At 37.4% G+C, this 23365-nt stretch overlaps 1 protein-coding gene across 1 annotated transcript in view; it reads left to right on the top strand.

Annotated features, from left to right (window-relative positions):
• Positions 1-21020, top strand: part of tafa5l (TAFA chemokine like family member 5, like) — a 45465-nt gene extending 24445 nt beyond the window's left edge. The window contains exons 4-5 of the mRNA XM_077223650.1: positions 16044-16091; positions 19367-21020. Coding sequence (XP_077079765.1) covers positions 16044-16067 — 24 coding nt within the window. The 3' untranslated portion in view covers positions 16068-16091; positions 19367-21020. The remainder of the gene's footprint in view (positions 1-16043; positions 16092-19366) is intronic.
• The last annotated feature ends 2345 nt before the right edge of the window (positions 21021-23365 follow it).

The following is a 23365-nucleotide window of genomic DNA, read 5'->3' as shown; positions in this document are numbered from 1 at the left end:
ACTTAGTTGAAGCAATGTTGCATCATTTACACCACCTGTGTTTCAGCTCATTGGATAACACGTTCTAATGACTTTCATTAACCGATATTATTTCTTTATATAATGCTCAAGAGATCATTAGTTAATGTGCATTCATATAGATTAGAAACATCATTAGACATCTTACATATTCATATGTTTATATTTTAATGTATTGTATTTCAGCTATGATCTGTTAAGCAGTAAATAATGTTTGCTCGTTACGTATAAATGAAAGTTATTTTGTAAGGGTTAATGTAGAGTCAGCCTATCATTACTGCAAAATAAACACTGATGGAGTGATCTGGACCACAGGGCGATGTGTAGGGGTCTTGTATGACCCTGGACAGGTTTACTTTGTGATAATTACCACGTGACTTTACGATATTTAATGTAAACATACACTTGAGTTGGAATTATTTTATTATGTGAGAAGAAAGTCACCTCAGTGATGCGAGTGACTACTGGGACAACAGTCAATTATAGTTTAATGGTTCTTATGTTAAAATATTTGATAGCAGAATGCAGCAATTGACCAATTAGAATAAAGTATTTCAGTGTGCAGTGTAATTAAAAGTACTACACTGAATGCAAAGCCAGTGCAAAGCATTTTCACCATTGCTCAGATATTTTACTTTTAGTATTATAGAATTACTCTTATTTACACTTTGTGTGAATAGTATCAATAACTATTTGCATTTACTGTAAACTAGATGCTGTTCTTCTATATAGACCTGCAAACCGTATTTACCACCCTTTCCACTATATACAGTAACGGGAAAAAGTGATGTCCGGAGGACAGGAAAAATGATGCTGAAAATTCAGCTTTGATCAGAGGAATAAAATAAAATATACTGTATTAAAAATATTTCACAATATTGCTGTTTTTAATGTGTTTTTAATCAAATAAATGCAGACTTGGTAAGCAGAAGGGATTCATTTAAAAAAGATCATATCTTACCTTGTGGTATGCCCTGTCTCTTGGACATGACTACACTATAGTGTTAGTGTCTAAGAGCAGCAAAAACAATTTTATTTTGCCATAAGTTTGCCTATATCAGTTGAGCAAATTGTCACATTTTCATTTTGTGCATTCGGCATGAATTGAGATTCAAATTGGGGTGCATTCTCAGGAAAGTTTTTAAACATTCATCTTGACAGGCTCCTACTTGTGTGAGTGGCTGTACAGGAGATGGATTGGGCTCTGAAGTGTGATTCGTTGTTTGTAAATGTGTTGCGTACATCACAGGCATAAGTGCTGAGCTCAGGGGGTGTTTGGGCTGTGCTGACCCTGCAGGCTCCTGCCCCATAATGTCTTGAGTCATTCTGTTTTTTGAGTTGCTTTGCACAAAATGACAAGGAGCAATTATGCTGAATTAGAGGGTGTTTTCGTAAAAGAAAAAGGCATATAATGGGAAGTGAGGCTGCATATGAAACAGCCTCAGTGCAGTCCTGCTCGGGTTAGAGGGGTTGCGCCATTCAGCCAGAATAGCTGAAATCATTCAAGTGTTACTGAGGGTGCGAGTATTCATGGACTGTGTGCATATTTACGGTTTTATTTGCAAAGTTTGCATGTGTGCTGTGCTTTTTGTGTGTTTGCATCATTTGAAGTAAACATGAAATCAGAATTGACCTTGTTTACTTTTTGATGCATGTTCTTGATCTTATTGTACGTAATTAATTAGTGCATGTTATTCCAAAAAAAAATTAAATAGAGAAACTTGCACCACCCTTTTTAACATCCACTTTTCACAATCCAATCATTTCCTGATTCATAAAATCAAGTCCTTTCCCACATTTTTATTTCTGTAGAATATCTTGTTTCACTTAGAAGTTTATCAAGTTTTAGTTGATTTTAAGATTATCTTATTTTTTCTCTGGTATCTCAATTATTTCTATCTCTCTCTTTTTCTCACTATTTCTCTGGGCAACTTCCAAATAGCATTTTTGCACATTTGAAGGGCACTGCGGAAGGGAGGCACTCTTAGTGGGCTCTTCTACAGGGCCGTTAGCAAAGGAAGTCATTTTGTAATTTATTATCGCATGATAAAGGCGCAATTCATTTTAAAACCTGAGCTAATTTAATATATTACCTGATATTTAAACCATTCACATGCACTCAAGGCTTAAATGTACGGTGGCCGCGAGAGCTTAATGTGCTGCAACTGAAGAAAACACATATGTAAATAGAAAAAAGCACCAGCAAATTAAGAAAACATATTTTCAGAAATCAAATTATGAAAGCAAATTGAGAAAAAATTAGTTTGACAACAAGTGTGCTGTATGTTAAATGTTCAGGATGTTTAAAATAATCCAAAAAAAACTCAACTTTCAGACATTGATAAGTAAGCATGTATCTGCCAGGTTCGTCCCCTTGTTGGGGTCCACTTAAAACATTTCTGTCCTGTTTGCTGCACGGTTCTGTATTTGGTTGCGTTGTGAGTAATTTGCAGTGTGTTTCTGTATTTGGTTGTGTTGTATTTTCAGCGTGTTTCGGTATTTAGTTGTGAGTATTTTGCAGCGTGTTTCTGTATTTAGTTGTGAGTATTTTGCAGCGCGTTTCTGTATTTGGTTTGCGTTGTGAGTATTTGCAGTGTGTTTCTGTATTTGCAGTGTGTTTCTGTATTTGGTTGTGTTGTATTTGCAGCGTGTTTCTGTATTTGCAGTGTGTTTCTGTATTTGGTTGTGTTGTATTTGCAGCGTGTTTCTGTATTTGGTTGCGTTGTGAGTATTTGCAGCGCGTTTCTGTATTTGCAGTGTGTTTCTGTATTTGGTTGTGTTGTATTTGCAGCGTGTTTCTGTATTTGGTTGCGTTGTGAGTATTTCGCAATGCGTTTCAGTATTTGGTTGCATTGTGAGTATTTTGCAGCTTGTTTCTGTATTTTGTTGCGTTGTGGGTATTTGCAGCACATTTCTGTATTTTGTTGTGTTGTGGGTATTTGCAGCACATTTCTGTATTTTGTTGTGTTGTGGGTATTTGCAGCACATTTCTGTATTTGGTTGCGTTGTGAGTATTTGCAGCACATTTCTGTATTTTGTTGCGTTGTGGGTATTTGCAGCACATTTCTGTATTTGGTTGCGTTGTGAGTATTTGCAGCACATTTCTGTATTTGGTTGCATTGTGGGTATTTGCAGCACATTTCTGTATTTGGTTGCATCGTGGGTATTTGCTGCACATTTCTGTATTTGTTTGCGTTGTGAGTATTTGCAGCGTGTTTCTGTATTTGGTTGCATTGTGGTTATTTACAGCACATTTCTGTATTTGGTTGCATTGTGGGTATTTGCAGCACATTTCTGTATTTGGTTGCGTTGTGAGTATTTGCAGCGTTTCTGCATTTGATTGTGTTGTGAGTATTTTGCACTGTGTCTCTTTATTTGGTTGGTTTGTGAGTATTTGCGGGGGGTTTCTGTATTTGGTTGCGTAGTGAGTATTTTGCAGCGTTTCTCTATTTAGTTGCATTGTGAGTATTTTGCAGCTTTGATTTGCTACAGCTGTAGGTATCATTTTTGCTGCTATGTTATCAAAGATTCTTTATAAGTGGCAGTAATGTATGTATTTGTGTTGTTTTTCAATAGCCACATATGAGACTCACTTGAAGCGATCTGCTCTTGGAAATGAGTTAGGCGTAGGGATGTCCACTTTTGAGTGGAATTCACCTCTTGTTCTGACCCTCCTTCTTGTGTGTCTGTCTACTCGCTAGCACAGCATTGGTTAGTGTGTGTATGCCGTTGTGTAGGCATGTGTGTGTGTGTGTGTGTGTGTGTGTGTGTGTATGTGCCTGCAGCCTTGTGTCTCTCAGCCTGGGGCAGCTGCCGCAGATTTCATGCCCCTGTTTCCTGCACCATATAATCTAGTCTGACAGAAGAGAGGAGTTTGCATGGGAGTTTTTTTATTTATATGAGTGTGTATTGAGTTGAAATGTGCCTGTGTGTGTGAACAGCTTTTTACGTCTGTGCATGATTATGGATAAGTGTCCATTTGTTGGTGATTGCGATTAGTGTGTGTGTGTGTGTGTGTGTGTGCGTGCGTGCGTGCGTGCGTGCGTGCGTGCGTGCGTGTGTGTGTGTCAGCAGAGGCAGTTTTCAGCGGATTTGTGACAGCTATTCTTAGGTGGAGAAAGATATTGATATGCTTCTGGAAAAGTGTTATTGCCTTTATTGTGAGGTCTAGCAGGAAATTAGCAAGAAAATATGATTACCAAGTTAAGCAGGTGGTTCATAAATCAGTGGACCTTGAATAAAGAAGGTTGTACTTATTGTATGTTGCACTTGCTGACCCATATGGGTTTTTCAATGTCTGATGGTGATATCTAGAAAGCAGGGCAGTCAGTATAATGCTGATATGTTCACAATACATTTACTGGACTGAAGAAACTTAGGTTTACTTGATTATCCATACATGTTAAAATGTGAGGCTTTTAGAGAATATGTATTTGTTCATCTCTCAATCATAATACGTGTTGCCCCCACAAGGAAAACTACATAGCTTTGATCATAAAACAAAGATCATTGATAATTTTTTCCCTCCTTGAGTATGAACTCCATGTTCTCACTTTATTATACAACATAAAAGCCTGATGTATCAAATATAATAAAAAACATAAAAAAGCATAAGTAATATTTTTTTTTTTTTGCCTAAAGGCTCAATAAACTGTTTCATTGCAAAATATTAAATTTGTCTGACCTTTAATTAGTTTACATGATTTATCAGACCTTATTAAATAATAATGGCAAAAGATATGTACATATTTGCTAGAGTTAAATAGACATAAGATTTACTCAAAAGGCATACACTGGTCCTTATCACAAAAACAATCTTCTATAATGTGGTCAGGACCTTGACACAAAGATGAGGGGTCCTGTATCACCCTAAAGGTTTTTTTGTGCTAATGCCTGACTGATGTTGATTATCACTTATTACATGACTGCTTATCTCATAAATAAATAAGGAGACATGAAATATTGATTCGAGTTTTATTATTTTATTATGCAAGATGAAAAAAGATGAAAAAGACCACAGAGAGGTTTGAGAAAAATGAAACTAGCACAGCTATGTAGGAAATTGGTTGCTTGTAATTTCTGAAGAAAGCTATCCATTAGCATAGCCATTCATCTCAATGGCAGCTGCACGGCTAAAATATAAGTTAATGTAAGTCTATTGCATAGCTTTGAGTGCTTTCCAAAAAAGTAACACTAGTAAAACTAGTATATTATAATGAAAAATAAGCAATATATATGTTTCTTGCAAAACAGTTTTTTTTGTGTGGTTTTTAGAATACACAGCTAATGTTGAATTGCTGTCATTCTAACCAGCCAAACCTTGATGACTTACAATGATACATTTTTATTACTTCAATTTTGTTTAATTTTTTTTAATAATTTACAGTTTAGTGTTCAAAATGTTTGACCATATTTTGTCAAGATTGACCCATCAGAATATATATTCCAGAAGGTTGTGTGATTTACCATTGTATGAGTATTCTGTTGGCAGACTTTCTTAAAATGTTAATTCACCCAAAAATGAAAAAGGTCATCAATTACTCACCCTCGTCATTCCAAACTAGTAAGACTTTTGTTCATATTCAAAACAAAAATGAAGATATTTTTGATTAAATCTGAGAGCTTTCTGTCCCTCCATTGACAGCTACGCAACTACCACTGTGACCCTTCAAAAAGTTCATAAAGAGATAGTAAAAATAATGAATATGAATTGAACGGTTTAGTCCTAAATTCTGAAGAGACTATATCACTTTATATGATGAACAGATTGAATTTAGGCTTTTATTCACATATAAACATTGATCAGTGAACATGAACAACATGAGGGTGAGTAAATTATGTTTTTGGGTGAACTAGCCCTTTAACTTTAATAGCAACTAGTCATAAATCCAGTCTGCTTATACGGGTGTGTCACAGATTGCAGTGGGACTGCATTTGTGCATGTTGCAATTTGCAACAACATTGGATTGCATTTGTGTAACAGAATTGCTGTATTCATATTAAACAAAGATGACTGAATAGCAAATGCATCATGGGGTGGCGAATCAACAGAAACAGACGCACCATAAGCACAGAGTGGTTATTCTTAGGCTCGATTCCAGAAAACGTGTGCAAATGGAGTGTGTTTATGTCGTTTATGTGTACATACGAATGCCGTCTTTCTGCTGTAGCATGCACACACCTGCAACTTTCCTATATCCAGCCCCCCCAGCATGCAGGGGATTCAGACAGAGCCAGGTTCTGACCCGCTAATGGATTTAGCATATGCAGCATGCTGAATCCCTGCCAGACATTAATACAGATCACTCACGAGGGCCCCTAAACACGCCGGCCATTTGTCTTCACTAGTGAACTGCTGAAAGGTTCAAATTTGCCATAGTCTCAGGAGCCCACTGCTTTGGCATGTTATGCACTGTGGAGATATTCACAGAGATGGATATGAATAGGAAACAAAGAGGACGAGAGTGCGAATGGGTCCTGTTTTCTGGGGAGAAGGGCTTGAGAGTGGGTGGGTGGCATGTGAACTCTGTCCGCTCACAAACCACTGAGTCATGCTGTCATGTCATTTATAGTCCCTGTGAAAACATAACGCTCTTGCGGGAAACAGGATGTTTCCAAGGATCGGTCATTGTATGTGCTTACCTGATGTTTTCTCAACATGTGGTTTTCTCTGTCTGCTTTTATTAAGCTTCTCTGCATGAGTGCAGATTTGATAGAAAACATGAAATAAAAATTAAAGTCACCTTGAAAGCAAAATTGACTGTTTTGCAGTGTTTATTTATCGGTGCAAATTTCCTTTCTAAATTCATGTGTCCTTGTAATCTTTCATCATAATAACTTCCCCTCCCCCATGCAGTGTCTTCTCTTCTCTTCTCTGATGACAACCTGTCACTCACATGAGATCACACCAATAGTAAACCACAGCTATCCAATGATCCAATCAATTCCCAATGGTCAAAATCAAGTCCTGCCTTACATTTTTCTTGTTCAAGGAGCCATTTCTGTCTGTCTGTCTGTCTGTTTGTCTGTCTATCATTCTGCCTCTCTCTCTGTAAGGCATTTAAATCTTAAAACTTAAGGCTTTTTAAAAGCTTTTTTACTTTTAATCAAACACTGCTTTATCAATCCAAGTTTATCTGGACAGTTTTGCTTTTCTAGTAAAAACAAATAGTTATATGAATATGTTTTGAATTTCAGTTCATTTTTATTCTACCTGCATTCAAATTCAAATCGCAATTCTGCTTTCTGTGTGGTTCCTCAATTTAAATCAAATTTAGGAATTTAACTGGGGGAGGGGCGGCATTCTCAATTCAGTTTTTAATGAAGCACAACCCTGCTGTGCAAACGTGGAATTAGCAGTAAAATGCATGTTAGAGTAACATGGTTTCTTCATTTTTATTTTTGTTGCAAAATTCAGTTTCTTAGCTCATCCTTTTCCTTGCTGTTGTTGCCTTAGGGGTGTTCACCGGGGCATTATTTTCCTGATCTCTTATCTTCTTTATTATTCTAGGTTCTGCAATGCTGCTTTTAACCATTTGTATTATTACAAGCTATACAATTTTATAGAAACAAACATATTTTAGTCAAACACCAAAAAGAAGTTGAATTCCCCTCCAAATCGAAACCTGTGTTTAAACCAAAGCTACTCCCTTGCTTCTCTGTCTGTGATTTTTCTTTTTTGACGGTGTGTCTTTCTCTGTCTTAATCTCTGCCTCCCCTCGGTTTCTTCTGGGTAATGGCATTGCTCTGTCACTGCACAGTCATCAGCACCGAGTGAAAGGATGAAGGAGACGTACAGAGGGAGGGGAAGAGCGACGGAGCGGTGCGGAGGAATGAGGCGATTGTTTTCAGCCAGCCGTTGTAGGGGCCGTCTCGGTGAGATCGGCTGCGACAGGGTCAGAGTAAACACAGCGTCTCATCCACGAGCCGTCTCCCTCGCTCCGCCTGCTCGCTTTCCGCTCACGCATGCACTGTTAGAGGCCACTAAATATCTGACACACTGGAGAATTGCCAATCCTTTGAGATTCTGTACCCCTTTCAACCTCTCCCCTCTTCGTTTTATTGAATACATTTATGGAGCCGAGTGCGTGGCGCAGCGGGTCGCCTGATTTGATTCTTCTTCGCCTCGTCCGTAGGGAGGAGGGCATCCAAATTCAGCTCTGTGGGTCCTCAAAGGGGCCTGTGTGACACAGCAGTGTGTGCCTTTATTCATAATTGAGAGAAATACATTAGTCGAGTGCCAGCGTGGGATGTTTTTTGTAATTGAAGTGGCAAGGTGTTAGCAAAAAAAGAAAACACCCTTACTCTCAGCGGAGTGACGCTAGGAAATCTATCTAACTTGTTATCTGCTGTCGCAGGCTGTGGATTTATAAAGCCTGGCACTGATGCGGCTTTATTGTTTTTTTATGATATAATAATATTTACAAAACAAATTTTTCATAGTTAAGATGATTGTTGTGCATTCAGCCCTTGTAATGAAAGGCTAATTTAGTTTTTTGTGTTTTTTTTTTGCACCTGTTCAGTTGTGCATAATCACTAAATAATTAACGGAAAGCTCATGATACTTAGTCAACAAACCTCAAACAACAAGGCACAGAAAAAGATTTTTATGAACCAAATTGATGAGAAACTGTAGACTTGTTCATTCTTTTTTCCATTACTTAGTTGATGTGGAATTTAACGTCTCCTTACAATTATGAAAATACATGGTTCGTCAGTTTTCTTAATGCAGTATCATTTTACGAGAGTAAAGGATATTTATTTTAGAAATGCTTTAGTTTTTAGCATCATATAGAAAGCTAAATTTCTGCCTCATTTTATAAAGATAATCCACCAATGATCATGCACTCATTGTGGTTTTGAAGTGAGTAACTCTTGTGAAATTGTAACGTGAACCTTTACCATTGGCATTATAACTCAGTTGCTATTTGAATGATTTATCTCTATTTCTACTTACTAAAAATAGAAATTCACTAATCATAAATGTTTATAGTAAGACATTTGAAAATTGAAACTTCTAAATAAGATGGGGGGGGGGGGTTGTCTTGTTTTCCAGGAAAAGTAATAAACAACCAAAATTGAAAATATTATGTATTTTTTCATCATTTACACACAGAAGAATCTTGGTAACCAAGCAATATTGGTTACCAGTGATTTCTAATTTGAGAAAAATAGATTCATACAGATTTTAAACCATACAAGGTTTATTAAATATGAAACAATTTTAGAAGCGTTCATACATTTTTGGTTTAACTATCCTTTTAATAAAATCCTACAACAGAATATTTTTTCTTGGGAAGCAAGACATTTTGACTTGTTTGTATTTGTAATATAATATTGTCTTACTGCACTGGCAGATTTTTTCACTTGATTATAAAAAAAAAAAACATTGAAAAATCTTCCAGTGTTGTTGAAGATAAAATGCATTGATAAAAGGCTTTTAATGTGAAATATAGGCCCTCAATTTTTCACTGTTGTTTTCTGCAAATATTTAAATTCTTGTCAAGTAACACATTTAGTAAAATAAATCATATAAATTGTATATTTTAGGACAACAAGTGTACGCCTACAATGTCAAAACAGGTTTGATTGAAAAGCCCTGAGCACATCCATGCAAGTCTCATTATGTATTTGGTGCTCAAGAGATCGTTACGAGTAATTGCCTTATCAAAGCTGCCTCTAATCAATATCAAAATGTTTCCGTTTATTTCAGAGCACAGAGAATGAGCGCGGCACAACACTGGCAATTACATCTAAATGTGCCATTTCTGTTCGGTTAGCTGGTCGACAGATACAGATTGCCTTGTTAAGGTTTAAGTGAATTAAATGCTAGTTCTGTTCTTTGAGTTTTCTTAGCACGCATCATTCTTGATTTCAAAAACTCTCCTCCCTCAACACCTCTCCCTCTTAAAATGATTCCTTTATGTTTTTGGCCTCTTCTCTTTCCTGTCAGAAGCCCCTCTTAGCCAGCCGCCTCGTCACTTACACCACGTTTAGGCCATTTTCCATCTGAAGGATTGCCAGGGTTTCTTTGAACTATGTTTTTTGCATCCCACATGCAGCGCTTCACATTTCCCAGAGGAATATTTCGGAGATGTTTGCTGCGGGTCTATCAGGCCCATGATCAGAGGATGTCTAATATTGTCCTTCTCAAAGGCCCCCGCTACTGTTTTGGATTTTTTTTTTTTTTTTGAAGACATAGGCTATTAGCATACCGAGACTAGAGTGTTAGCTCTTCTACTACAGCATAACCAACAGGATGAAAAATTCGTTTGAAACATCTTCCAAAAGAAGGTACTTTCAATAATCTATTTGAAGTGATTGATACTGCAATGCCTCAAAGAATTTGAATGCCAAGAGAAGATCATATGCAGCTGGGATTAGACTATATGTCTAGACAACCCTCTTTACCAGTTCCTATATGCATCTGTTAATTTAGTAATTTCTTTATTCGTTTTATTAACTCTCTTTGTCATGGGAGCCCTGTATCGAGCAGAGAACAAAAGCATAGCATTAAAAAAAACACATGAAAGCCAGAGACATGCTCTCACTCCATTGTGATCTGCTCTCCCACATGGGACTTGAAAAGCACATATCGCACCAGTGAATCTAGCCTCCTTTTGAAATTCATTTCATTGAGATGCTTGATAAAGCCTGAAAAATGTCTCCTAACTATTCGCTGACTGGAGTTTAGCAGTCATTTTCAAAGGCTACTCTATCAATATACGCTATATTACCCATCAGGTTCGTCCCTGCAGTTTGCCAGTGATTTATAATTGCCTTAATTGCTCCACTCGCAGCCACTGGAGGAGATTAATCAAACCTTAAATTCAAAATCCAGCCGAGGCCAGTCGGAGGAACGGCCCTCCCCGCCTCCCGCAAAGGGCACATATCGCTTTTAATTCGTAACCGGTCCTGCTGTTACTGTGGAAATGGAGACTAACGCGAGTGTGTTAATGCACGTCTCCCACGGTTACAAAATCACTAATCCCTGCCTAAACGGCATGAGGTTGAACGGCCACACTCTTCCAAATGCCTTCTATAGGCCTTCTTCACACATCATAAAAATAAGCATCAGTGCATGTATTTTGAATAGTTTGTAAATGAACAATGAAAGCCTAGATTAATAAAGGCAGTGAAGAAATGTTGCTCATTGTTTGTTCATGATATTGGTAATGAATTATCTGGTACAAATTGAACCTCATTGTAAAGTGTCACCTCGTAAACATTTTTACATCACAAAATGCTAATCTGATAATTATGTTATGTTTATTCAAATATTTAATGGGATAGTTCACCAAAAAAAATAATCATTAATTCATCCACATATCATTTCAAACTTGTATGACTTTCTTTCTTTCTTCTGTAGAAGACGTATTGAAAAATGTCTAGGGTTATTTGTCCATAAAATGAAAGATGAGGCAGTTTGTAATAGATAATGACAGAGCTGTATTTACTCTTTCAGAGAGTAAATAGTGTTACTGTTAATAAAATTGTCTCTGTTAAGCACTTTTTACCTCCTGCAACGTGAACACCTGGAGCAGTAGCATCATTTGCGCTAATGATAGCTAATCCGCTCAATTAGCAAAGTACACATTTGTAATCTGGGCCTGCTGCTAGCAGGCAAGTTTACATACTCTTCATCTTCCTCTTGCAGGCTAATGCCCTACGACATTCACAGTACTGTGGCGGCACACAATCCCCTGTGGTAACATGCTAACAGAGGATCTGTTTCATCCGCAGTCAAGAGAAATAGCGTATTCTTTCCACATGTCCCTCTCCCTCTGTCTCTTATTCAGTCTCGTTCTACTTCTTTACCACATGAGACCGCATTCACCTATTTAGCCCATTAATTAGCATGAACAGTTAATAGTGCTTCCCACAATAGCTGCCTCAGCAGTTTTTTCTCAGAGTTGGTGTCACCAAATCAATATCAAGTCGAGCATAAAGCACTGGAGGAACTCAGTCGTAAGAAGCTGGACTGTGCGGTCATGGCTGCTTCTCTCAATGATTTTTCTGTTAGAAGCAAGCCATCCCTGCACCAATATGCATAACACCGTGTGAACCGTGTGTTTTTCTGTACTTTATGATTGTACGATATATGACACTAGTAAGATCAGATTTTGGTAACAACTGAGCACTGACGGGGCGTTTTACATCATCAAAAGAGTACAACAGTCATTTTCTCCTTGCAGGAGCTGATTTTTAACAAAAATGTATAAACCTTTGAAGACAGACCTACTGTGACTTACGAGGTTGTTATTGGATGGCTTGTGCGTTTGTTCTGTCAGTACGTATTATTTCAACTTATTTTTTTTAAACAGAATTCCTATTGAAATCTTTATTACCCATGATTCTGCTGAGAAATCTCTACCAATCAGAGACACACAAACTCTTGAGCACCTGCCCACTCCAATGAAACACAGTGAATGATATAATTGAGTCTGTTTCCTTACTCTATCAAACTTCTTAAATAGTTGCATGCATACTATGCCTATTTTGCAATAATAACTCAAAATATATTATTTCTATAAACTAAATTATTATCTTTAAATCTAATAGTTTTGTATTTCTCTATATTTAGTTTATGTAATTCGCAATATTTCTAATATTTATGCTATTATTTTACAGTGTCCTTGTTACATGTACTTGGTAATAAGAAGACTCGCAAGAGACTGTTTTCTGTGCTGCGCACACATCCAAAGCGCTCACAGAAAGTTATTTTAATGTGATTTTAAACCATTCACGCACTGTTTTCTGTGCTGTTTCTATGCTCTGTTAAAATAGCCTTGTAAACAGAGTTGATTAAAACGCATGTGCAACAGTATATTGGATCCGTGCAGCTCTTAAAGTGACAGCACCCTAATATTGCTGCTGCTGTCTCTATTATAATGTTAACAACAAACAACAAAAGACAAAGAAACTTCACTTGCTGGTCTTTACTATATAACTTATGTAACTATATTTGTAATGTATACTGTACATTTTATTCATAAAGTGCAGTGTTATTTTACTTTTGATTACAGTTTCTATACCTGAATACTTGAAGTATCTTGAAACACTGTTTATTTCAATCGTATCTTTGTTCAGTTGTATTTATTTGTGCGATTGCTAATTTTTTATTTGTTCTTTTTTAATTACTAAGTGTTTACTTGTCTTTAATAATGCTTGAAATGTATATTAGTTAGACTAGTTGCTTTTGCTATGCTATTTTTAAACCATAGGCAAAAAGTTCCTTGTGTAAGTGTTCTTTAGCCTTTTGGTTTTTGTTCATGGTATTCAGCTGCAATAAAAAATTTTGCAATAAGATTTAGAATAAATGTGAATGATCTAAAAAAATTAATGTTTTACCTTATTGGAATCGAAATTAGGAATCGATAAAATTCAGACAATACCCATCCATTGTCAGTATATAGAATTACAGTGTAACAAAGGCACCTTAAAAGAAAGAGTGACCAAGTTATGAAGTTTTACAGTCTTTTTGTCTGATGTTTCACCTCGTAGCTGGTTGTTTTGGTTCATGGCTTATAATTGTTAAATAAAGACTTTTAAAAAATCCCAATAGGAAAAATACTTCCATAGAAAGTGGTTGGGCACTGTTGTACTCTGTTGTGTCATCATTGACATGCTAATGATACTGCGCACAGCTAAATTACAATTTGTTGGCTCACGCTGGCTGAAAGAAGGATTTTAAGATCATTTTTAGTACAATTGTAATAATGAGAACTCTAATGCACAATGTAATTATCTTGCTTATCTTGTAGACAAGTTCTTCATTTGACACTGGAGGACTGTTGCTCAAACTTCATCTGAGGCTAAGATTCATTGCCAAAGCAATTAACCCGCTGTCGATCATGTCACACCCAGCAATCAAAGATAATTCCCAAAGTTTGTCTCAGACAGTAAAGCTGTGGCAAAAATCATATACAGTAGTGTGCACTGAGCTTACGTGATAACACTCTCAGAATTCTCCTCACATCTCGAGGTGAAGGAAGAACTAGTCTAGGATCTTGAAGAACAGAAATTGGAAAAAATCAAATCAAAAAAGCTTGCAGCCAGTTGCAGGATTTTTTTGTTTGCTTTTGCTGTTCTTGTTGTTTTCATTTAACAATTCAGCATGAGTGCTTAGCATTTAGATGACATGTTTGAGGAGAGGTGCAGCAGATCAGATGCTCTGCGTGAAGGGTTTCACAGATAGCGCCAGGCTTCCAGGGCAGAGAAGCATACGGGCAGGCGGGCACTGGAAAAACCAGCTCTACCCATAGAATCACGGGCACTGTCAACACCATTGTGAATGATTCAGTGACGAGCCAATCAGCACGGGTGCCAACGAACAGCTTAGAGTGCCTTCTGCATGCCAATGAATTTAGCGGCTCCGAGAGCCATGAGCCTGCCAATGAGGGACTCGAAGTCTTGAGGGTTAAGAGGTTTTTATAAACATTGAAAGAGCAAGTGGAACTTCGAAACTTCAAAAAAAGCCTTGTGAAGTGCAGAATACAGTGCTGGCTAATTTTTGCTGCTTTGAGAGCATAAACCAGACAGCAGAGGACTTGTATTACCACCATTAGCAGGGTTAAGAGTGTTGCAGACAGTCAGCAACTAACTAAAATCATTTCTAAACATGGCCATATCTTTCAGCGGAAATGATGTATATAGAGGGATGGATGGGTGGATGGGTGGATGGCTGGATGGATGGATGGCTGGATGGATGGGTGGGTGGATTGTCTTTTGTGGGTCATTGTCAAGCGACAACCTTCCTGTCTCTCTCTTGAACACGGAAGTAACTTAAACTGCAATTCATCGACTGGCCGCTAGAGGCTCCAAAAGACAGTCAATCCCTTATTGAAACCCAATCCCATGTTAAATTGCCCAACATTACAGCAGAAAAAAAAAACATGTGTACAGTCTGGTACAAAAAGTGAATTTGGTCTATATTGCTGAATTTTTTTTATAAAACGTTTACATTATATTACGCCTTAAAGTTCTACATAATTAAGGTAATGGCCACTTGATTGACAGGTGGATTGCCACCGCTGTCACTACTAGCCGTTTGTCTGCTGTTTGATAGCCATCACGTCACACGTCACAGCTAATCCCCCAAAAAATTCAGCTAATACCACTTTTTTGCCTATTTTCGGTTAACCAGGAGTGATGTGCAATGACGTGCTGCAGGGAGACAGCCGGCTCTGTCAACTTTGGGCTTCAAAAATGCTCTTCAGAAACATACGGGTGACTTCACGGACACTACGTCTATATTTTTTTACAGTCTATGGTCATTGACAAGATAGAAATTTCAAAAAGCTTAATTTCAGAGAGCTAAGTGGTAAATAAAGAGGTAAATATTAACATTTTGACATTGCTACTAATCATGAAGGACAACTTGACTTTTGTTATTTTTATTTTATTTTTAGGAAAGGGTTGCAACACTGTCGATAAATTCTCAAAAAATGATGGTTTCAATATAATCTCATAACACAAGCCACTGGTCAGATTCAGCTAAATAAATTGTAACACAAAAAAATACTTTTTTTTTTTTAAATGAACCAATGACCTTTAAAATACCCTTATGGAAATTATTTTTTTTTAAATGGTAGGAAAATCATAATGTGCACATTTGAACAGCATTTTCTTACTCTGAACTAATTGTTTAGTTTTAGTTTAGTGTTTGACATTGATAATTTTATATTTTAATTCAAATGCATTAAACTTAAATTATTAATTACTTTTTGGGGGGGGAGGCAACTTGTTAAACTTATAACCTGGAAAACAATTATAAACAAATAAAAAAACTTATTCAGGTTAATATTATTTAATAAATGGTTATGGAATGATACCTTTTTATATAGATTTTCTTGACCATTTTAAATTCACCATATTTTGAGAATCACCCTTACACAGTGTTTCATGTTATTTGGTCGAATTTTAATGATGAAACATTTCTGACATTTATTCATTGATATCGTAAGTTGAGATAACGCAGTCTAGTGAAATATCTGACCTCTATTTTCTTTCTCTTTTTTTAATAGCCTCTGCCCAAGGAGCCATCCTAAAGGACTTGAGATTGCCGTGAGGAGGTGAGTGATGGTTCAGTAAGATTATCTCTTATTTGCTTTTCCTTAGTAAGTCATCATTGTCTCTGAATCTAATATGCGATGACGGAGGTCATCCAGCGAGCAGGTCCGAAGCAGAACAGCGACAAAACATGGCGAACGACAAGAGCGCTATCACAGCGTTTGCTTTAAAGCAACATGACAGATACAGAGCACAGGTACAGAGGTGGAATAAGGCAGAGCAGAAATCGAGTGGAAATCTTATCATTTATCCAGCCAATTGTGCCCCGGCGGCGTTGATGAAGTTGTGTTAAGAGTGAGGCACCTGATCAGCAGAAGGGCTGAAGCAGGATTAGAGGGCAGCTGGGGGCGCTGGTTTTGCAGCGGATCGGGAGATGAAGGGAGAAGATGATGTTGCAGGACGTGAGCTGAAACCCAAAATCCCTTGCGCTCTGCCTCAGTAGTGATTGCAGATGGCCTGATGGTAGCGAAGAAGGAGATACGGTTATATTTAACAAGATATATTTACATGCCAGCTGTTGTTTGTCTTTCCGTCATGCTTCAAACGATTCCCATCGAGTGTACATGGCTTGGGTAAGACTAGTTTTGCAGTGCGGAAGGATAATATGAGGACCGAAATTTGCATAAATGTATGTTAATCCTTGAGGCAATTAGCACCTGTCAGTTTCTGAGCAATAGCTTTCCAGTCTTTCCATTACATGGCAAAATATAATGCTGAATATTGTTCAGTTATAATAATAAAGTAATATAACACCAGATTTTCTGTATTGAAAAGTGTCCTTTGGGAAACAATGCCTTTTCATGCCAGTGTTATTCCAACAGTCAAACTATATTCGAGTTGAACATGCCTTTTATTTCTTTGAAAAGCACTTTATTAAAAAGCTAGTCATAAGGGAAGAGTTTTTATTGAAAAGCTCCATTATAAAAGGGTCCGGAGTGAGCACTTAAGGAACATCTCGGAGGGTAGCTGTTGTGTAAGACTACTAGGCTGGATTGTAGGCTTTGTGGACTCCACGGTGGTTCTAGAAAATGAAATTCTCTATGGCCGTTCTGGTCAGTGTTATCAACATTTCCAACATAGTGTGTCCTCCTCTTTCAAGAGAGCGCCACATGTATCACAGGCAATTTCGGATAGATGGAGAAACAGCAAAGAGAGAGCACCATAAATATTTACATGGAGAGAAACTGGAATTTACAAAATTGTGCTCTGTTTTGGCAATTGCAAATTGATCTGGGTAATGTGGGAGAATGTCTGATTTACAAATCCCAACTGAGAGTTATTTATGGATTATGAATTCTGGGGATTGTAAGTTAAAGAGAGAAAAAAAATCATATCAATTCATTGCTAACTCAGGGATTCCCAAACTTACTACCATAAAAAAGTGAGATAAAGGTTTTCAATTCACCTATTTAGATGGAAACACTGGAAGCCTGATGGTAGCCTTGACAACCTGTTTCCTTTAAAATTATTATTAATTATATTTTATGCTCTACTCTGGAAACTGTAGAACATGGCCCTGGCAATTGGCAACTCATGGGTTTGATTCCCTGGAAATACATGAAATGATAAAATGAATACTGTACCTTAAATGCATTAATGTAATGTCGCATTGGATAAAAGCGTCTGCTAAATGCATAAATGTAAGTGTCATCAATATTGCTGATGATGTGTATTGTAAAACGTGCCATCAACCCATAGTGATCAGACAAATCACCGATGCAGAATCCAAATCAAGTCTCAAGAATAGAATTTATCCAGTAAGTCATACATATAAAAAAAAACTGTTATACGTTAAACTAATTTTATTCTTTGAACCATGCACCTAAAGTTACAGTATATTCATTATCTGATGAATGTTGGCTAGGGTGGGAATCTTCAGCTAAAGAATAAAACCACTGAACAATTTTTATGAACTTTTAGGCAAGACTTTTTATTAGGTAAATGCCCACTCATTAGCACATTTAGAGATTTCAGAGATTTATCCATAGTAAATTAATTGGTAATCGGGTTTGCTTTTCCTCTAAACCATACCCTCATATGCCAGATAGTTAGATTTCTTATCATTAGTTTCAACGTACGTTGAATCATGATTGTGCTTTTTTAGCATCTTTCTGTCGAGAAATGTATTAATCCAAAAACTTACAAAAACCGCAAAAGCTTGCAATGACTTCAGTCATTATCATGCTTTTCACTTTAGAATTCTGTTCCAAATATTTAATAATTCCTTCAAAAGGATGTAGTAACACTTGAGTAATTACTATCCAAAATCTTACAAAAACCTCAATGACTTCAGTCGATATTAGGGGACTACTGTTCCAAGTAGTTCTTTATAGTCCTTTGGGAGGTATAAAAAAATAGTAGTTTGATTAACTTATAGTGAACTACCACATTCAAGTGAGCACCATTGCTTACTAAATCAAGTTTCTTTTTCGTCAATATCTTTAAAACAAAGGTTCAAACGGGGGCTTTTCACAGAGATGTCATAGAAGAACCACCTTTCAGTGAACAGTTCTTAAAAGAACCATTTTTTTCTTAGTGTGAAGAACATTTTAATAATCTAAAGAATCTTTTTCTGCTGTAAAAACTTTTGTGTAGCGGGAAGGTTCCATGGATGCTAAAGGTTCTTCATAGATTCATAGATGCCAATAAGGAACCTTTAGTAATTACTAGAATGTTAATATTGCGTTACTGATTTGTTCATGTGTAGTTCATTAATGACGGAACAGTATTATAAAGTATTACCGAAAGATTAATTATGCACGTTGATTTAAATAGAGCTGGGAACTGTACTAAAGCATGATTGTATTTAAAATAAGTGAATATCTTAGCAGGACAGCAGCTCGAAGGAAACGATGCTGATTAGCACACAGGCAATGTTATTTACATATTCAATTTTAATTCTCCAAATGCGAATTAACACTCAGGCAGACAACGGGTGGCATAATGTTTTGTTTTTTTTAAACTGCATGATGTGCGCAGCCACATTGAAAGGCATTTTGCTAAGGCTTTCTTGCTAAAGAACACAGGCATTCACCCTCTGCCATTTACATTTTTCAAAAAGCATGTGCCTTTCAAAGCAGATGCTCTTCAGAATGCTGTCATATAAAAATCATCATTCACTAAGTAAACACAAACAAAAGAGCCACACAAGATCAACAAACATGAAAAGACGAGGCAGGAAAAGGTAATGCATGTCGTTTTTTCCTGCCTTTGATCATGCCGCAAAATGCATTTCCCTAATGTCCTCGTCGATGCTTTTCTCTTTGTGTGTGCACAGGTTTGCTGACATTCACAGGAGCGACACCAAACAGGAATCATCCATCAGCCCCCACACATTTGTGTCCATCCTCTCATCTCGGAGCTAAAGATATCAGCTGCCCAAATCCACGTCACCCTCAAACAGGAAATGGAACCCGTGCACCATCAGTCAAGCGTCTCTACTGTTACATGCAGGTCATCGCGTCCCAGCAGCCACCATCATCTCACAGCAGGGGACGTGCAACCTTTCTTAGTGAAACCTTGACTTAATTCAACTGTTTCTGTTTTGATCTTGAGATACATTGGCTAGGAGAACATTTCACTCGCTTTCCAGTTAAGCAGACAGAGAAGACTGTTCGCGCAAGATTATATAAGTTCATTGCGAACAGCTGCGAGGGTGTTGCTTAAAAACTATCTTGATGGACCCCAACTGCGTCTTCAGAGCGAGGACATGTCGTCGACAAAAGGCCAGGGATGTGCAGAGACCTTTAAATATACACCAGAGATCACCTCTGTGTAAAGGGATAACGTGTTTTCCTTTCAAATTGAGAATTGAGAAAAGAGGACAAAGCAGCAGATGACTGATGTATCCTGTAGATTTGACCTCACGTGGTTTGAACATATAGATTGTGTGCTGTTGTGCTCTGTCTGCGAATGGCAATGCACTGATGCCGTCAACTCTAATCATTGGTGATTTAAAGATTAGCAAACAATGTGTGGATGTCATCTGTCCCTTCCTCTCTGGTTTCACTTTCTGCTTTAAATGTCTGTCTCTAATGGATATATCGTTTTTATCAATACTTTATTTTGACTGTAAATTGACACTTGCAATGGGATGTTGACCTAGATAGGAAATAAAGGGTGTGTCCATGTAAATGTGCACAGCGCTTTGAGGAGTCTCTCCATGGGCCACGCTGATTCGCTGCTTAAAGTCAACATGAAGTCATAATGCATCGTTTTGAGTTATTAAAAAATATTTCTGGTCTTATTGGTTATCTTAATAAAAGTATTTATTTAAAACATAACATAAATGCGTAAAAACTTATGTTAAATGCTTTGCAAATGCTGATTCATGTTTTCAAAAAGTCCAAATTGACCTACTTAGTAGACATCGGTCTTATTGTGCAAAATTCATTGTTGCATGTTAATGCTACTTTGGTTGACGTCACCAAGTCCACTTATACCTCATCCAACCAGTGGCATTTTAGGTGCTGAGTTATCCTGCTCGACTGACCGCAAAATTTGAACCATCGATTGAATTCCAGTGGCTAAAACCTACATTATTTCCTGTATTTTAAATATGGTAGAACTTAAATAGTGCTGTCTCATGTTGACTTCAAGTATGTGAAAGAAGCGTCTTTGTGTTTTGCTCTTTGTTTCCTCTAAAGCAGTCTGCTTTTCACAAAGCACACAGATCTATTCTCAAATCGGTTCTCCACACGGCCAGTGAAGAAGATCAATCCATATGATGAACGTAACTGGTTTCATGTAGCAGAGAAAATAAGCACTGTCCCGGAAGATGAAAGAGTAAAAGAATATGGTCACTTTCAGTGAACAGTAGTAATTCATCACTCACGAGCTAGACCCGGCTTCCTCAGCTGTGAATTTTAATGGTGTTTTTATGGTTCCTAATAAAGTCTGTTATGCTTCTGGCAAATATGCAGAGCACGACATCGCTCGCTTCCAATTACTGTGAAACTCAAGGAGGTTCAGTGTGCATTCGTTACGGCGTATAGTTATTTAGGAGTAGCAGGACGATCTCTCTTTCTCTTTCCTTCTCTCATGAAATCTCTCTAGTGTATGTGGAGTGGAGTGACAGTGATTTCTCCTCCTCCCACAAAGTGTTCCATAATCACTCTTGTCCAGATCCATTCCAGGTTTTCTATTCTTATTCCTCACTCACTCCCCACTTCACTCACTGGTGAGAGGATCCATTTGATCCTAAACAGCATTTTTTTGGCGGGGCAGGACTTACCCGAAGGTTGTGGGTTCAAGCCTCAGTAGGAAATTTATTTTGGGGAGTGAATGAACAGCGCTGTCTTCCACTCTCATTACCCACAACTGAGGTACCCTTGAGCAAGGCACCAAACCCCCAATCGCTCCCCTGGGCGCCGCAGCAAAAATGCCTTCCCACTGCTCCGGGTGTGTGTTCACGGTGTGTGTGCACTACTGTGTGTGTGTGCACACTACTGTGTATGTGCACTTGATGGGTGAAATGCAGTGTACAAATTTGGCTACACATTGTCACTTTTTTTATTGACGCCATTCAAAATAACCTGTTTTTTTGTTGTTGTTGTTGTTGTTTTTTCCAAGGAGCATTTATAGAGTATTTCTTAATAGATATTTTACTTTATATTTTATAATATTTATTATTTACTTTTCTGTCTGCTGCCTTTGAAATCACCGCACCGGATAGTAAGTAATGAAGTCCGTTTCCATCTCAGATAAAAAATCACAATTTTTTTTGTTTTGTATCGCAAGCAACATTTGAATAGTAAATATTTCATTTTATTGTAGTAGATATTTTATTTGTTCCAGATGTTAACCTTGTTTCTTATAATTCTGATTTATCTTATTGTATTTTTCATAATTGTGACTTTTTTCACAGTTCTTGCAATTCCAACTTTCTTTCCATTAATTGTGATTTTATTTCTTGTGACTTTATTTTCAAAAACAGACTTATAAGTATAAGCTGTCCATCATTAATTTTCTCTAAACATTTTGTATTTTTGTTCATTGTTCATAAAGTAATATTTCACAAACATATTTCTTTCAGAATCCTAACACTGTTTACCACGTGACCGTATTGGAGCGATCCTGGAGTGGTGGTCTGATTTTCAATAAAACGCTACTCGCTCCAGGCAAAAATCACACAACTCTGCATCTCTCCACAGCGCTCACATCCTCTGCTGTCTTTGAGTTTATCCCTCAAGTGCTGTTGTTAAAAGCCTGGTGTGTAGTGCTCTGACAGCATTATTCTTTTACATTTCAGACGACATCCCAATGTGATCCTGCAAGTCCCCAAGGCTTCTGCCTCCACTGTACCTGTGATTTATTATTTATCAATAGGAACAACCTCATTAATGGCCTGAAAAGTCTTCAACATCATCAGCATCATTCCTATGATTCCTAGGTGACATTTATGTACATATTTGCTCATTGTGAGTAGTGGTTGTGGGTATCGGATCAATAAGGCCATAACACGTGCAGAACGGTCCTGAGAGGTTGCGTTATTACAGCAATATCTCTGCCGTCGGTCCGCTGTATCAAGCTCCAGTACACTCGTGTGATCTATCAATCAATGCTAACCATGAATGAAGCCTTCATCTGTCACATTCTCATGATTTAAGACCACATATGGATACAGTGCATGTAATTCTCATGTGTAGCCTATTCCACCGCAGGAGCATGTTCTGCAGGATGCTGATGTTGAAGGAGTTGAGGATGTGTTGCTTCACTTTTCCAGGGCTTCTCTAGTAGTTATCCACCCGGAGGCATCTGTCATTAAGTCTATATAATACAAGCATAATTGGGGTTTATGCCCGGATTAAGAGATCGTTACACTTAATTACAACGAATCATGGTGCTGGGTGATGTCTGGGCCAGCTGATATAAACAGCTGATAATCTGAGAAAGATAGAAGCATGCAGAGGCATAATTACCATTCTTTGTCATCTTTAAGATCCTGATATTTAAATTACATGCATGGGATTTTGTAATCCATTGATTTTTTAGTTGTTGTTTTTTTGAGCACTCAATTCCATATATATATATATATATATATATATCAATGCAGTAATATCAGTACAAAATGTCTTTATGTGTGAATTAAATTTCTGACCACCGCATTCATTTGCACCTGTGGCGGTCCGCTTTGTAGGCTATCCCACTCAAAAGCCCAGACATTATTGCAGCTCGAGTACGTTGAAACTAGCATAGTGAGTTCTGAAATTACATACACATAATTACATCTTATTACATAAGATTTAATACAGAAAATTATATAGGGATGAATCAG

The sequence above is a fragment of the Siphateles boraxobius genome, unplaced genomic scaffold, assembly GCF_051911475.1.
Source record: "Siphateles boraxobius isolate OS27281-9 unplaced genomic scaffold, OSU_SipBor_1 9, whole genome shotgun sequence".
NCBI classification, from domain to species: domain Eukaryota; kingdom Metazoa; phylum Chordata; class Actinopteri; order Cypriniformes; family Leuciscidae; genus Siphateles; species Siphateles boraxobius.
Note: the sequence above shows the minus strand (reverse complement) of the source record. Positions and strands in the feature narration are given on the sequence as shown.